Below are 14,767 nucleotides of genomic sequence, written 5' to 3' on the forward strand. Positions count from 1 at the left end.
CTCTATAATTTTGATCAAACTTGAGATGCTTTGACTCTACAAAAAGTTAGAATAACTTATAATTTGAGAAGGAGGGAGTACTTATGTTGGGTGAAGATAACTTTGAGTTCAAGCACCGAATGAACAGAATCAAAATAGGATTCTTATTCATTTCATGATCATACAATACATGTCAGGTGGGGTATTATTTATAGAGGTCATAGCCTTCGTATTTCTATACAAATGACTAAAATACCCCCAAGATAATGGAATACGACCCCTTCAAACTACGAGGATAGGATGGTCATTTTATCCACCAACTTTACATTTCTATTTCTATGCTATTGAAACTTGTCCGCCAATAGTTTGTCTTCGTGTACGTCCTGACTTTAAAAGTCACTCGCTTCTTTCTTTGTTTTTGTGAGGCGAAGTCGACGCGTCGTCTTCGCTTCCTTGTTTTGAGTCAGGGTAATTTGTTTTTGACTTCGCAACTTGCTCGTCAACTGTGACTCGGATGTCTAGTCTCTTTCTCTTCTTTCTGAATTCGGCGCAGTCAACACTTTTATCTTCGCCCTTATTCCTGCATGTCAATTATAGGAAAAAAGTTCGTTAGACAATTTTTAAGTTCGGGGGCTGTGTTTTTATGAGATTGAATCCCCCAACAACTCATGTAACGTACTGTCATAGGTCGTGTTGGAGCACAGGTTGATAAGCTAGATGTTGAGAAACGAAGCACAATTTGGCCGGTTGTTGAGATATGGCGTGCCCAAAGCTCCAAACTTGGCATGTGGATCGGATGATGGGGGAGTAGATCAGCGAGATCCTGTGGTCCGGCCCGGCCGGCCAATGACAGCGCTGGCGCCGGCCTGCCGAGACTGCCGTGCATCAGCTAGCAGCAGCAGTATTGCAGCCATTCCCATTCATGGCTGGGGGCCTGCAAGCAGAAGCAATGCAAAGCACCACCAAGAGCCCTGCGGCAATAATCCGTAGGTACGTCCCGACACGCCCCAGGATTAACGCAACCAAATTACTTATTCGCAGCGCTGGGCCATCCGTGTCCGTGTCCGTGTCCGTGGTGTACAACTCGGAACGGCCGGAATGTATGTGTGTGAGCTATCTTTGTCCCCGCCTCCTGTCTTCTGCGTTTTTCATATGCACGTACTACCATTTATTCATGCAAGGGCAAGGACCATACTATGGGAGATCCGCGAAATATATGTTCATTTATTTATTTTGATACCTTCGACCTGACCAGCTCAGCTGTCATGTGCATTTTTGTTTCTTCAGAGGTACATATTTTAATTTATTTATCAGTGCAAACAATGCATACGAGACAACGAACAGCAGTCCTTAACGCTAAGGCCTTATTCTCCGTCTTTTTCAACTCTGCTCCAAACTTATCTAGCCAAACAGGCCTAACTCCGAAAACTCTGTTTAAAAAAACAGTGGAGTTAGTTAAGTGCCAAAACCACATTTTTACCGAGCTCCTCTAGGGGTACTATGGAAACAAGGTTTATGTACCTCCTCATGGAGTTGACGAGGAATTACCCACCACTGCCACTCATTAAAGAATCATTCTTACAGATTTGACACTTCTTTTTTTCCCGTGTTTCTTCTACCAGCTTTGCTTGCGACTTCTCTCTTCTGTGGGTGCACAAGCCAGTGCGAAACCCTAGCGTCGCCGCCTCTAGCGACGCTCCGGTGAGATCATAGCCGGGATGGATAGATCCAACGATGCTGGTCGGGATGGATCCCTTTTTGAATCACAAATCTCCTCCATCTTATCTTCCCTGAACTCCTAAATCTCTAATCCTTCTGTTTGTGAATCTACTCTAGCGCCGGCTCCTAGGGTTGGGCAGCTAGTGGCCAGCGGTGGGTGGCTAGTTCCTCGCGGAGGGCGGGCAGCCAAGCTGCTGCCACCGATGACCAGGCTGCAGCCGACCAGGCCGCTGCCACGGCTGGCTACAACCTCTCTCAGAGGTGGCTGCAGGTGGCCATGGCCTAGCACCAGTTGCCCAAGGGCCTCCTAGACCTTCATGCTCGCAGCACAGAGGAGCACTGATGAGTTCGGATTGATTTTTAGATAGAATATTATTTATTTGTTCTTTAGATTCTCTTTTTCCTGCTTCGGTGAGCATTGGTTTTTGAACTCTAGTGCAAAATTGTTTTGTAGGATTAGAAGGCGCCATGGAAATTTCACTTCCTAATAAGTTGCTAATATGAAAGAGTTTATTTAAAAAAAAATTGTTAACATAGTGTTGCAAATGATTTTTAAAATAATAATATACAACATACAACTTCTAAGGGCAATATTGGCCATTATCACCAAAACCTCCCATCCCTATAAGCAGAGCAAAGCTACATGCTGATACAGGTCCACCTGCTCTGGTAATTCCATAGTGGAGTTTGCCCTACGGTAGAGTTGGTGGAGCAGAACTAGAAAAATCGGAGTAGAGTAGTTCCAAACAGGCCATAAGAAAATGCATGTGAGACTACTTCTCACTGCTACAGAAAACTTAACCGAGGCGGGCATCCCATCCGCCTCCATGAAAAGGTCACGGTTAATCTGGCCTTAACGGAGGCGGTCGATCGCCCGCCTCGGTTAATCAAATAAAAAAATAAAAAAATAAAAACCCATGGACAAGCCCAGCGAGCCCATCCACGGGCCGTCGCCGTCACCCACTGGATGTGTGTGTCGCCGTTGCCGCTTGCCGGATTTCAGCACCTACCACCACCGGAGAAGGGTCGACCCTGCGCCGCACCTCCGCTACCGGATCCGGTCGCACCACTACCAGATCCACGCCTCCAGAACCAGATCCGCCGCTGGGGGAGCACGGGCGGCTAGATCCGGCCGCTCCGCCAACAAATCGGCTACGTGGGGGAGAAGGGGCGTCGTTGCGGAGGAGGAGGGAGTGGGGGAGGAGGGGCACTGTCGCGCCGCACCGCCGGGCAGCCATGCCCGCAAGACCACCGGGCCCGCGAGGCCACAGCGCCCGCGAGCTTGTCCCCCTGGCCTCCAGATTCGCTCGGGTGAGGGAGAGGGAGAGGGAGGGAGGCACGGGAGATGGAGGGAGTGGCGGAGATGGCACTCGAGATCCACTCGGGTGAGGGAGGGGAGGCGTTGTGTGAGAGAGAGATGAGTGAGGGAGTGGAGATGGGCTAGGGTTTCATCTGATATATATATATTGTGACCCCGCTGTTGGGCCATGATGGGCAGAGATGGACTGTGAGTGGGCTCAGGTACATTAAGGGTGGCCCGCCTCCGAAAATGGAGGCATTTTTGGAGGCCCATTAATAGATTTTAGGAACCGCCTCGGTAAATCGATTTTGCGAGGCGGTTAATTATGACCGCCTCGGTTAATAAAAATGACCGCCTTGGTTAATCCCAGGCATTAACCGAGGCAATTCAAAAGCTCGCCCACCTCCGAGCCCCTTTGCCAAATGCCTCGGTTAAGTTTTTCTATAGTAGTGTCTTTGGCTACGAAAAGACAGCAAATTTGGCATAGCAAAGTTAATGAGTTTAAATATTCCAAGACATATAAAGTCAATGAGTTTAAATACAGGCAAATGACATTCAACAAAACCTATAGTTGTAAGACCGTCGACTATTGGGGAAAAAAGAGAGGAAAATAACTCATCTTAGATTTTAGAGTGGCTCACGAAGAATGGAGAGACAAATTCCAATAAAGTAAACCTCCAATTTTAATTCTTATTAGGTGTTTGAGATTACCCTGCTATCAATCATATATAAAGCTAAACAAATGTCCCTTTGCATATCAATAAATTATTGCTCATCACTACCATTATTTGCTTGTTACACTAGTAGAGAACAGACTTTTGGTTCTAAGCTTTAGTCCTGGTCATTTTTTGGTCCAGGACTAAAGATAGGATTAGTCCCGGTTAGAGCAACCAACTGGGACTAAAGTCCCCTACCCAATAGCTTGAGGCGTAGCTTTTGCAGGAGAGGAGCAGGATGGGACCTTTAGTCTCGGTTCATGGTTCAAACCAGGACTAAAGGTCACCCTCTAGTCCCAGTTGGAGCTACCAGCCGTGACTAAACCTTTAATACCGGTTGGCTCCAACCGGGACTAGAACTCTACCTGTAGTCCGGGTTTATACCATAAACTGGGACTACATGTCTCGGGCTATATACTTTCTCCTTCTTCCCCCAACCCGAACCATTTCAAGCTCTCTGCCTACTCTCTGTTCTTTCTCGTGGAAGGAGTTCATGCTTGCGGGATTGGTGAAGACTTCATTCCTCCATCCATTCTTTGGTTCTAAAGGTTACCAACTTCATCCTCTCATGTTTCATCACTAGCATGGCTCATTTCTTGGTTTAAAAATAGAGAAATTTGTGGTTTTTTAATTGGGAATGATGGTGGATTTTTTTATTTATATACCATTTGAGCTCAAAATCACTTGATAGTTTGAATATGAAGATGAAGCAAGCTTATAGTAGTTCATCAAAACTAGTTTACACCTTTCATTGCCTCATTTCATGGTCCAGAAATAGAGAATTTTTTTGTTTTCTAGATTGGAAATAATGATGGATATTTTTTATTTATATGGCATTTGAGCTCAAAATCACTTGATAGTTTGCATATGTAGATGAAGGAATCTTATAGTAGCTCATCCAAACTAGTATGCACCTTTCATTGCCTCATTTCATGCATGGTTTAGTAAATTAAGAAATAAAAGTTTTTTAGTATATATCTCATTTAATTTCATGGTTCACAATATGAGAAACTTATAGTAGTTGACGAAAATGAGTATAGAGAGTCGTAGATGGTGACTGCTTCTGGGTCCTTGGCCTCGCATGGGGTCCCTAAGCGACTGAGGCCAGACCTCCCTCTTATTGCATGTGGCAAGTGTGGGCAGAAGATTGTGAGGGGGTACAGGGTGAAGAAGAAGGGTCCCAACCAAGGGCGCATCTTATACACATGTCCGAACCATGAAGTGAGTAATTTTTTGTCATGTTTTGCTATGGTTTGTAGCCATTTTTCATGATGATTTTGATTAAAGTTCTTGATTTGTTGTTGTAATTTCAATGGGATGGCACTGGATCATATGACGGTTGGTACTGGCAGGATGAGTATGTAGAGCACGTCCAAAAATCTCTTGCAAAGGAGACTGAGGCGGGTGATGAGAGTGCACCTATGTATGATGAGGCAGTGAACCAGCAGAAGAATGATCCATTTGTTTTAGATGGAATTGGTCATGAAATCCTTATTCTGCTAAAGTGCATTATAGGTTTAGTTTGTTTAGTGTTATTTGGGATTGTCTACATTGTATCAAAGCTTTAATTGTCACACCTGGTTTTAAGGACAAAACCAGATACACACCATATGTGAGCCCAGGAAGTCAAATCTCACATATAGCTATAAATAAGGGTAATATCGAAAGACAATGCTCAATATATAACGTACTTAGTATAAATGATATAACCTTAGACAGCAAACAGTGGAAAAGACAACTCCGATCTTTGGGTGAAGACTCCAATTCTACAGGGACAACTGACTGGTTGATCACAAGCCAAATTCCTCCAAACTCTAGCCATCTAGTACCCATCCAGGATTTTTATCCAAAGATTTAAAAAGTAAAGCAAGCGTAAGTACATGTCATACTCAACAAATATAACATGGGGTTCATGAGGCTCAAAAGGCTGATACTGGTTCAACTGCGATTAGCTTTTAATGAGTCATGATTTTAGCAATTGAGTAGCAACAAGTTTATTATAAGACCATATAAACACATGATCAGGTAAACATGAATAATAAATAGCATAAATAATATTCATTAGTGAGCATCTTTATCATTAGTATCATCAGTGTTTATCATCTATTTTGTAAGGGTTCCAAGGCCACTCGTGACCATGAGCACGGCTGATATACCAGTTTTACACTCTGCAGAGGTTGTACACTTTCACTATGAGTCGTGATTTACCCTTTCGCTCGAGGTGATCAACCTCTTGACCCACTACCTAGGAAGGTCAGCAGGGTTCACTATGAAGCCTTTCAAAGGTTCATCTAACAAGTTAGGGCCATTAGATTCACTCGACAAACAGATATAGGAACCCCCCCTGTCCAATGGCACAATTCCATCACGGCTATACATATAAAAGTAGAGGTTGTCCTATACCTAATTCGTCAAGCCATTCTTACGCCAATAAAGGTAACCTCTAACATGCTTGGGAAAGGTCCTCATACTGAGCTAAAGCCAGAGCCATGTAGCCCTCATAGTCATACTGTAAGTCCCGGATGTTCACTTACAGATAAGTCCTTAGGAAGAGGAATCTAGAGCACAATAAAAATAACCCAATGCTCTAGCCCCCTTGTTTCATGTTGCTAAAAAGCATCTTTTAGTGTTTATTGCATATTCCATTAGTCAAGTTACAAGATCATGGCTTTAGTTTGAGCACTAACAAAGCTACCCAATGCAATAACCCATAGGAATCAAGGAATCCAGGATATCAAATAGCTAGGAAAATTACTACGGTTGCCAAGGTAGACACATGCATATGATTAAAGTGATATTAAGGTGAATAGGACAACAAGAAAGATCCCATGCTAAAGATGCTTACAGAATAGATGATAAACATTGTTACTAACGCATATATCTCGTTGCAATGAATCTAGTGCAACTTGAACAGGCCAAATCAGAGCTAAAACATAGAAGATATGATTTAAACAAGATTTCCTTTAATAAAATAATAGATTAAATCTAATCATGAATTTTAAAAGTTGAAAACATACTTAACAGTAGTATGAACACATAGACAACATAAATATGAACCTAACGTAATTTGAACGGGTCAAATCGGAGTTAAAACGGAGAAGATACGACCTACAGAAGGTAGTGGCAAAACTGTAAATAAGTGGAACTTGATTTTTGAAATAAAATAAATCAAATTCTGATTTTAAAACGATGAATGGACTGCGGGTAGAAATAAGAAGGAGGATATGGGCTCTATGGAATAAAATCAGAGACGATGAGTAGAATTATGGGGAAACCCAGGGACTCTTTTGAAAAAAAAATAGGCGAAGAGGTATCGGCCTTTGGTGGTCGTTAGATCTAAAACGGAGGGTGTAGATTATATCAGGGAAGGGGAGGGGAAGTACCGCTGGGCTAGAACAGTAGCAGACGGCGGTGACTTCACCGACAAAGGCAATTCCTCATCAGAGAAATTGGGAAAACAGCCTACGGAGCTTGATTTGGCTTGGGGTTTGCACCGGGAGCTAGAGGGAAACACGACGGACTCAGCACGGCCATCTATGGTGGCTAAGATCTAGCAGAGGTGGGTGGCTATGAGCAATGGCGGTGGCGGAGCGACGACGACGTGGGGGAGACCAAAACAGAGCGAGACAGAGGGAGTTAATGGGCTCTGCTGGTTTGAGAACTCTACGCGAATCTTGGGGATGATCTTACCGTGACGGAGGAGCGGCTAATTGGCACAGCGGTGTCAGCTTCTTCTCAGCGAACTCGGACAGCGGTGCTGCTTAGGGCATAGGGCGGCTATGGCTTGCTTCCAAAGCTGGATGAGGAGGCGGCAGAGTGCGGGGCTCAGTATTTATGAGGCCGGGCTGCTTGAGGCGCAAGGCAAGGCAACATTGGGCGACCTCAGACTCTCGGTGGTGGAGTAGAGTCCATGCCAGACACAAGTAGAGGAGGGGGATGACCCTGACAAAGCAGGCCCACCTATCGGCGACTCACTCGGCAAGGACAGGTTGCTAGCCAGAGAGAAGAGGGAGCGTGGGTGCGCTGGCCTTCGGCTGGGCCGTGGGGATAGGGTGAAGAGAAAATGGGCCAGCGGGATGGGAGCAGGCCTATGGGAAGCAAGAAGCGAGGAGAAAAGCTGGGCCATAGGAAGAGAGTAGGCCGGCTGGAAAAAGGAAGAGCTGGGCCTCGAGCCAGATTAAGAGGAGAGGGAATTTTTCATTTTTTAAATCTTTTTCCATTTTGTTTTCAAATTCAAATGTAAACCAAATCAAATTTGAATATGGTTTAAAATACACTTTTCAATTCAAATAAAAATGAGAAATTTTGGTAAGTTTTCCAAAAATAAATCTTTACAACTTTTTAAATGCTTTTGTTTTCTAATTTTCTTTTCTTTTACTTCAAAGCCAATTTCAAAAGCATTTTGAATTCATTTTGAATTTTGGATTCAACCACTCATTACAATAGATCAAATGCACCAACATGTATGCACATCCATGTTGCTACTCCTTATGATGAATTTTAATTTAATGAAAAATTATTATTTCCCTATGTTTTCATGAGCACAATAATTAAAAATTACCTCAATTTACATCTATTTCAAAAGGAGCAAATTTTAGAGTGTTACATTAATAAATTAATGTTCGAGAGTACGTGAAACAGTTGTGTGGTATAAGATATTAATTAATCATGTTGATTGATGGATATTTTGGATCTTTTAATTAACTACTAACCATGCATGTTGTATAATATGGGTTATTACAAGTTTTTGATATGGTGTACGTCATGTAATGCAGATGAACTGGCAATGGATGTACAACATTGACCGCCACTCTCTAGAGTTCATGAGGGGCATGCATGATTTCTTAAATGTGGCCAAGGCAAACACGCGGAATGGTTTCATGTGCTCCCCATGTGTTCTATGTAAGAATGAGAAGGATTATTCTTGCTCAAGGAAAATTTACGAACACCTGTTTACATCGGTGAATGCTCTAGTTTGATTTTAGTGAATTGATGAAATCCTAAGTGCTAACCTAGTTTATCAAGTGATCATGACATAGGTAGCACATTCCAAGTGGTGAAGCAAATGAAGATCATGACATGATGATGGTGATGCCATGGTGATGATCAAGTGCTTGGACTTGAAAAGAAGAAAGAGAAAAACTAAAGGCTCAAGGCAAAGGTATAAATGGTAGGAGCTATTTTATTTTAGTGATCAAGACACTTAGAGAGTGTGATCATATTTAGGTTTGATAGTCGTACTATTAAGAGGGGTGAAACTCGTATCGAAATACGGTTATCAAAGTGCCACTAGATGCTCTAACTCATTGCATCTGCATTTAGGATCTAGTGGAGTGCTAACACCCTTGAAAATGTTTGTGAAAATATGCTAACACATATGCACAAGGTGATACACTTGGTGGTTGGCACATTTGAGCAAGGGTTAGGAACTTCACCAGCGGAGTGTCCGCCTGTAGAGTGCGGACAGTCCAATGGTGCCACCGGTGCCCTAGACAGAAAAGACGAAGGTCACTGTAAGTGATTGAACGCTGGTCCCTGAAGGACCGGCGTGTCTGGTCAGTAGCAGCAGAAGAAGCGCAGCGTCGGTCGTCGATCGGACGCTGGCGCTGAAACAACCGGACGCTGGCTGTCTGCGTCCGGTCACACTGACATGGTCATGCACAGGGGAGTCGTCGTGTGACCGGACGCTGGGTGAGTCCGGTCAAGCATGACCGGGCGCATCTGGTCATGAAAAGTCATCTCTAGGTGCTTATTGGAAACGACCGGATGCTGGGGTTCAGTGTTCGGTCACTCTGAGCTGCTACGTCCGGTCATTACCTGACCGTTGAGATCGAGTGCTCAGTATTTGAAGAGAGGGGACACATGGCACACATCACGTGACCGGACGCTGAGGTCCAGCGTTCGGTCAATATGACCGGAGCGTCCGGTCACCCTGTGTTGTGCCCAGTGAAGGGGTACAACGGCTCTATTTCATAGGGGCTTCTATTTAAGCCCTATGGCTGGCTCAAGCTCACTCTCTTGGCCATTTGCATTGACATAGCAACCTTGTGAGCTTAGCCAAAGTCCTCCCACTCATCTCCATCATAGATTCAACATCTTTGTGAGATTGGGAGAGAATCCAAGTGCATAGTTTGAGTGTTTATATCTAGAGGCACTTGGTGTTCGTGTTTCGCTGCGGGATTCGCTTGTTACTCTTGGTGGTTGCCGCCACCTAGACGGTCTGGAACAGCGAGGATCGTTGAGCGGAGAGTGGTGATTATCTCCAGCTCCGATCGTGGTGATTGTGAGGGGTTCTTGACCTTTTCCCTGTGGAGAGCCAAAAGGTACTCTAGTGAATTACTCGTGGCTTGTGTGATCCTTATCTTGTGTTGGTTGTGTGGCACCCTATTGAGGGTTTGGCGTGTGAAGCCAATTACCGTGTAAACCTCCAAGTGAGTGAATCGCCACAACGAGGAGTAGCTTGCCGGCAAGCAAGTGAACCTCGGTAAAAATCATTGTGTTCATCATTTGATTCCGAGGTGATTGGTCTTCATTAGTATTCATTCTTGTGATTGATTGGCTCCTTCCTCGACATGGCGTTATAAACAAATTGCTCAATCTCATTACTTTACCGCAAACTAGTTGTCAAGCTCTTTAGTGTAGCTAGGTGTGAGAGGTTGTTAGTTTGGTTAGTGTGACTCTTTAGTTAGCTTTTGAGAGCACACTAACTTAGTGTAGTGTCATAGCTATTGTGTGGATAGAAACTATATAAGCTAGAATTGTGGTAGGTGGCTTGTTTTTTAGTAGGCTTGCGCAACACTTGCTTCACCTCATAATTGTCTAACCGGTTTGTTAAGTGTTGTTGTAGAAAATTTTAATAGGCTATTCACCCCTCCTCTAGCCATTAGGACCTTTCAATCGGGTTTCATGTCAAACTATATTTGTTGGACTAAGCACGGAGAAAGAGGTGTTATAATGGAAGAAGATGAAGAAGAAGAAGGAGATGATGACAACATGATTATTCGTGGTTTTGCTGAATACGGTGCCTTTGATGATACTGCAATGGGGGAAGTTGAAGAAAAGGTAGCTAGGTGAGTGGAAAGTGTCTCTGAATGTAGTCCAATACCCAGTAAGTACTAGCTAGGTCACCGCATCTTTATTTAGTTCAATTCATTATTACCATGCTTTATTGGTTGATGATGAATCTTTTTCTCGTAAAGTGGTGTCTGCAGGAGGGATCGGGGAACATCTTATGTAGATACTACGTCTGCGAGTTCATGATGGAGTACTCAAGGAGAACATGTGAAGAGATCCTTGAAGTGCGTAAAAAATATACACAATTTATTTATTACTATTGTGTTGATATATATAATCATATATATATTCATACTTTTCCTTTCATTTGAATTGAAGATTGAATGGAGAAAGCGAAAGGTTATGCGATGTGACCAGATCAAAGCAATTCAAGAGGCATTGGCAAGATTTCTTGTGGATGAGGTCATAAATGCCAAAGGCGCGTACCACTATGACCATAAAGAATTAATACCTAGTAGCCATACGATTGAAGATAATTAGGGTTGAATAAAATTCAAAGGACATGATCAGTACAAAGGTCTTTGTGACTTTATTATGTACATATTCCATGCATGTACAACATCTTGAAATATTTGTATATATGTAGTTTCATACATTTTAGTGTGTTATTTATGTATAATGCTTGAACGGAACCTTATACGTGGACGTATATTAGCAGCGTAGAATTCGTATATGAAAATCTAATCGAAACAAAAAAATTTGAATTCAAAAGAAACCATAAGATGAAAAGGAATGAAATGGAAAAAAAAGAACATTGTGTACCGGTTGGGAACACCAACTGGGACTATAGGTGCCAGCCCCGGTGCAATTTCTGAGGGGGCATTTAGTCCCGGTTGGTAATAGCAATCGAGACTAAAGGTTCACTTTCGGTCTCGGTTGCCAGAATCAGGACTAAAGACCCCCTTTAGTCCTAGATTTGTAATCCTGGTTGGAAAATCGGGACTGATGTCCAGTCTAGTGTTAGCTTATATGCATGCGGAGGAAATAATAGATCGTAGTCACTTCATCACGAGGAGAAAAGGATATGTGCCAATTAAAAATCCCTAAGATCAGAACCAATACTTAAAAACAACATGTCAATTCATTTAAACCTTAAACACATTTCATCAATCATTCATCTAAAACAACAATATTCTTTTTTGAGCAAAAAATCAAAGACACTATTTGGTGGGTACAAATTGAATTGATGTCCAATGCTCCGCTGTGAAACCCCTCTCATTGCAACAAAAAGTGTCAGTCTTGTTTAGACTTGAGCAAATCTGGTCTGGCTTTTAAAAAAAAACAAAAAAGAGAGAGGGCGGCCCAGCCTGCCCTTGCCAATGGGTTGGTCTGGGTACAGAATGTAGGCCCAGTAATAACTGCTTTTGTTGGCCTGGTCCGAACCTAGCCCAGCCCGAAGTGGATTTCTTCGCCGTGTTTCAAAACGAACTACTAATTAACTTCCAAATACTCTCCATTCACAGAGTGCATGTTTCAAGAGTTCCAATTTGGAATCTTAAAGTCCAGTCCGAGCTTTCTACTTTTTACTAATATATGATAATCCGAAGCTCTCCTGCCCAGTTTGTTTCAAAAAAAAAATGGAATCTTAAATGAGGGGACTTGGTAGCATATCTCATTCTCAGGCTGTCAGGCACAAATTGACTTAAGTAGCATATCTCAGTAGTGCACGAACTAATTAACTTCCAAAAACTTAAGTAGCACATCTCAGCCACAAATTGAACCAGCAGTCATATCAGAGATCAGAATGAAAATGATTCTTCCCATTCTTGATAATTTACACGCATGGGCATGGCACATTCTTCACTTCGTTCAGACCCTCACATACAGCTTTCTTCCCGGTAAAATCAAAGACGGCAGCAGCAGCGCATGACTTGGCATTTGCTCTCTTCGTGGCGTCCGTCCTCACAGGCTGGGCGTCCTCTCGGCGGCGCCGGAGATGACGGTGAGCAGGTTGTTGCCGAAGGGGTCGCTGAGGTGCTTGGCGAGGTTCTCGACGGGGCCTTCGCCGGTGACGTAGGCCTGGATGAAGAAGGCGAACATGGAGAACATGGCGAGCCGGCCGTTCTTGATCTCCTTCACCTTGAGGATCGCGGCCTGGTCGGGGTCGCTGGCCAGGCCCAGCGGGTCGAAGGGCCCACCGGGGTGCAGCTTGTCCTCAAAGTCCAGTCCGTTGATGATCCGGTAGTACTCGGCGCCGCCGACGAGGACGACCTCCGCGATCACGGCCACCACCAGGTTGATGGGGATGCTGTTGCCGAAGTAGTTGAGGGTGTTGCCGTCCAGGAGCAGGGCGCCGGTCTGCATGCATTCAGGTGACAGTGACAGACACCATCCATGAGCTTTCAGTTCAGACTTTCAGATTCTGATATTGCTACTTTGTTGTATCTACCAACTAAAATGTGAAATCTTTGTAAAACTATGTTGTGTTCTATTTTGTTCTTAAATAAATGCAATGACATGCAATTCTCCGGTATATATCTGAATCTTTTCTTTTGGGAACGGTATATATCTGAATCTGATCTGAGAAAGAAAAAAAATTGCTACTGAAGTAGTATGATGATTCTGAGAGGTGGTGATCAGGACCTTGAACCAGACGGCCTCAGGGCCGCAGTTAGCGCCGAACTTGTTGCAGGCCTCTGGGATGACAGCGCCAGCGGCACCGAGCATGGCCCATCTGGCATGGATCAGCTCGTAGGCCTGGTACCTGCACGGCGTTGATGGTAGGATAAGATTTTGCTGAATAGTGGAGACTATAATCCAATTCTTTGCTTGTATATATTGTACGTGAATGAGACTAGAATCTCAATGGTCAGGCTGTGAAATTATATGTTTGGGATAGAGATCTGAGACTCACTTGGCGAAGTTCTCTGGTTTCTTGCCCAGGCCAAAAGGGTCGTAGCCATAGCTGTAAGTTGGAAGAGCAAAAAAGTTCAGTTCAGATACGTTAACGTCGATTTTCTGCAGCATTTCATTTCAAGAAAAGTAGAGGAAAGGACGGCCTTAATCGCTGAAGATTGTTGTTTAAAAGTGTAACAAAGATTAGTTCAAATTTCAAATGCTGGCTTAAGAGCTTGAGAAACTTGTGTACTTTCAGAACGAATTCTACAAACAGCAATGTTGCGCCATTTTGGTGAAAAATCTGATATTGACCACAAAATACTTTTTTTCAAGAAAAAACTTCTTTTGTTCTGGTCTATGAAATTTCTACTTTTGTTTAAACTGACTTGTAGTACTAACCTGAAATCAAAATTTTCTGAAACAAACAAAAACCCTTATAGAAGGCGAAATTGGAGTCATGTGACTTACTCTCCAGGGACCTCTCCGGTGAGGTACTCCGGCACCTCCGAGCGGTCCAAGAGCCCATCCGGCAGGAAGATCCTCCTGTCAGGACCTAATGGGACATAGAACGAGAGACAATTACTATACAAGAACCTTCTGAAGATTTTCATGGGCAAAGTTCTATATCTCAAACATAAAACAAGAGACAATTACTACAGAAGAAGCTTCTGAAGATTTCATGGCAAAGCTCTATCAAACGCCGAACAAAAGGGAACCCTGAAGCAAATTTGAATCCTAAGAAGTTGGTGCATTCCTAGCAGTTGGGGCCAGGTTTACTCACCATACCACTTGGCGAGCTCGTCGCTGATGTCTGGAGAAGAGGACGATACTGGAACGGGCTTCGGCTTCTGGGAAGGCTTCTTGCTGAAGAGGGAGACAATCTTATGAGCCCCCGCGGTGGGCGCTGCGGTGGCGTAGCGGGAGGAGCCGGCGAAGTTGAGCTGGGTGCCCAGAATCTTCGATGGAGCGAGCGCCGCCATTGCTGGAGACCCACAATTCAGAGAAAGATTTGCAGGAGGGGATGGCTGATGGGTGTTTGTGGAGGAAAAGGTGAGCTAGTTTAAATGGATGAAAATGAGGATCGGAGGATGCTGTGGGCCCAGCAGAGATTTGGCCATGGGAGCTGCCATTGGCTGTGTGC

At 43.9% G+C, this 14,767-nt stretch overlaps 1 protein-coding gene across 1 annotated transcript; it reads right to left on the minus strand.

Annotated features, from left to right (window-relative positions):
- Nucleotides 1–12,463: 12,463 nt before the first annotated feature.
- Nucleotides 12,464–14,670, minus strand: LOC136483645 (chlorophyll a-b binding protein CP26, chloroplastic-like). Its single transcript, XM_066480762.1, has 5 exons — nucleotides 14,408–14,670; nucleotides 14,095–14,179; nucleotides 13,643–13,693; nucleotides 13,372–13,492; nucleotides 12,464–13,086 (listed from the first exon to the last, which is right to left on the minus strand). Exons 1-5 carry the CDS (start codon nucleotides 14,604–14,606, stop codon nucleotides 12,691–12,693), a joined length of 852 nt encoding a protein of 283 aa, XP_066336859.1. The 5' UTR covers nucleotides 14,607–14,670; the 3' UTR covers nucleotides 12,464–12,690.
- Between the last annotated feature and the right edge of the window lie 97 nt (nucleotides 14,671–14,767).

The sequence above is a fragment of the Miscanthus floridulus genome, chromosome 9 (genome assembly GCF_019320115.1).
Source record: "Miscanthus floridulus cultivar M001 chromosome 9, ASM1932011v1, whole genome shotgun sequence".
Taxonomy (NCBI): domain Eukaryota; kingdom Viridiplantae; phylum Streptophyta; class Magnoliopsida; order Poales; family Poaceae; genus Miscanthus; species Miscanthus floridulus.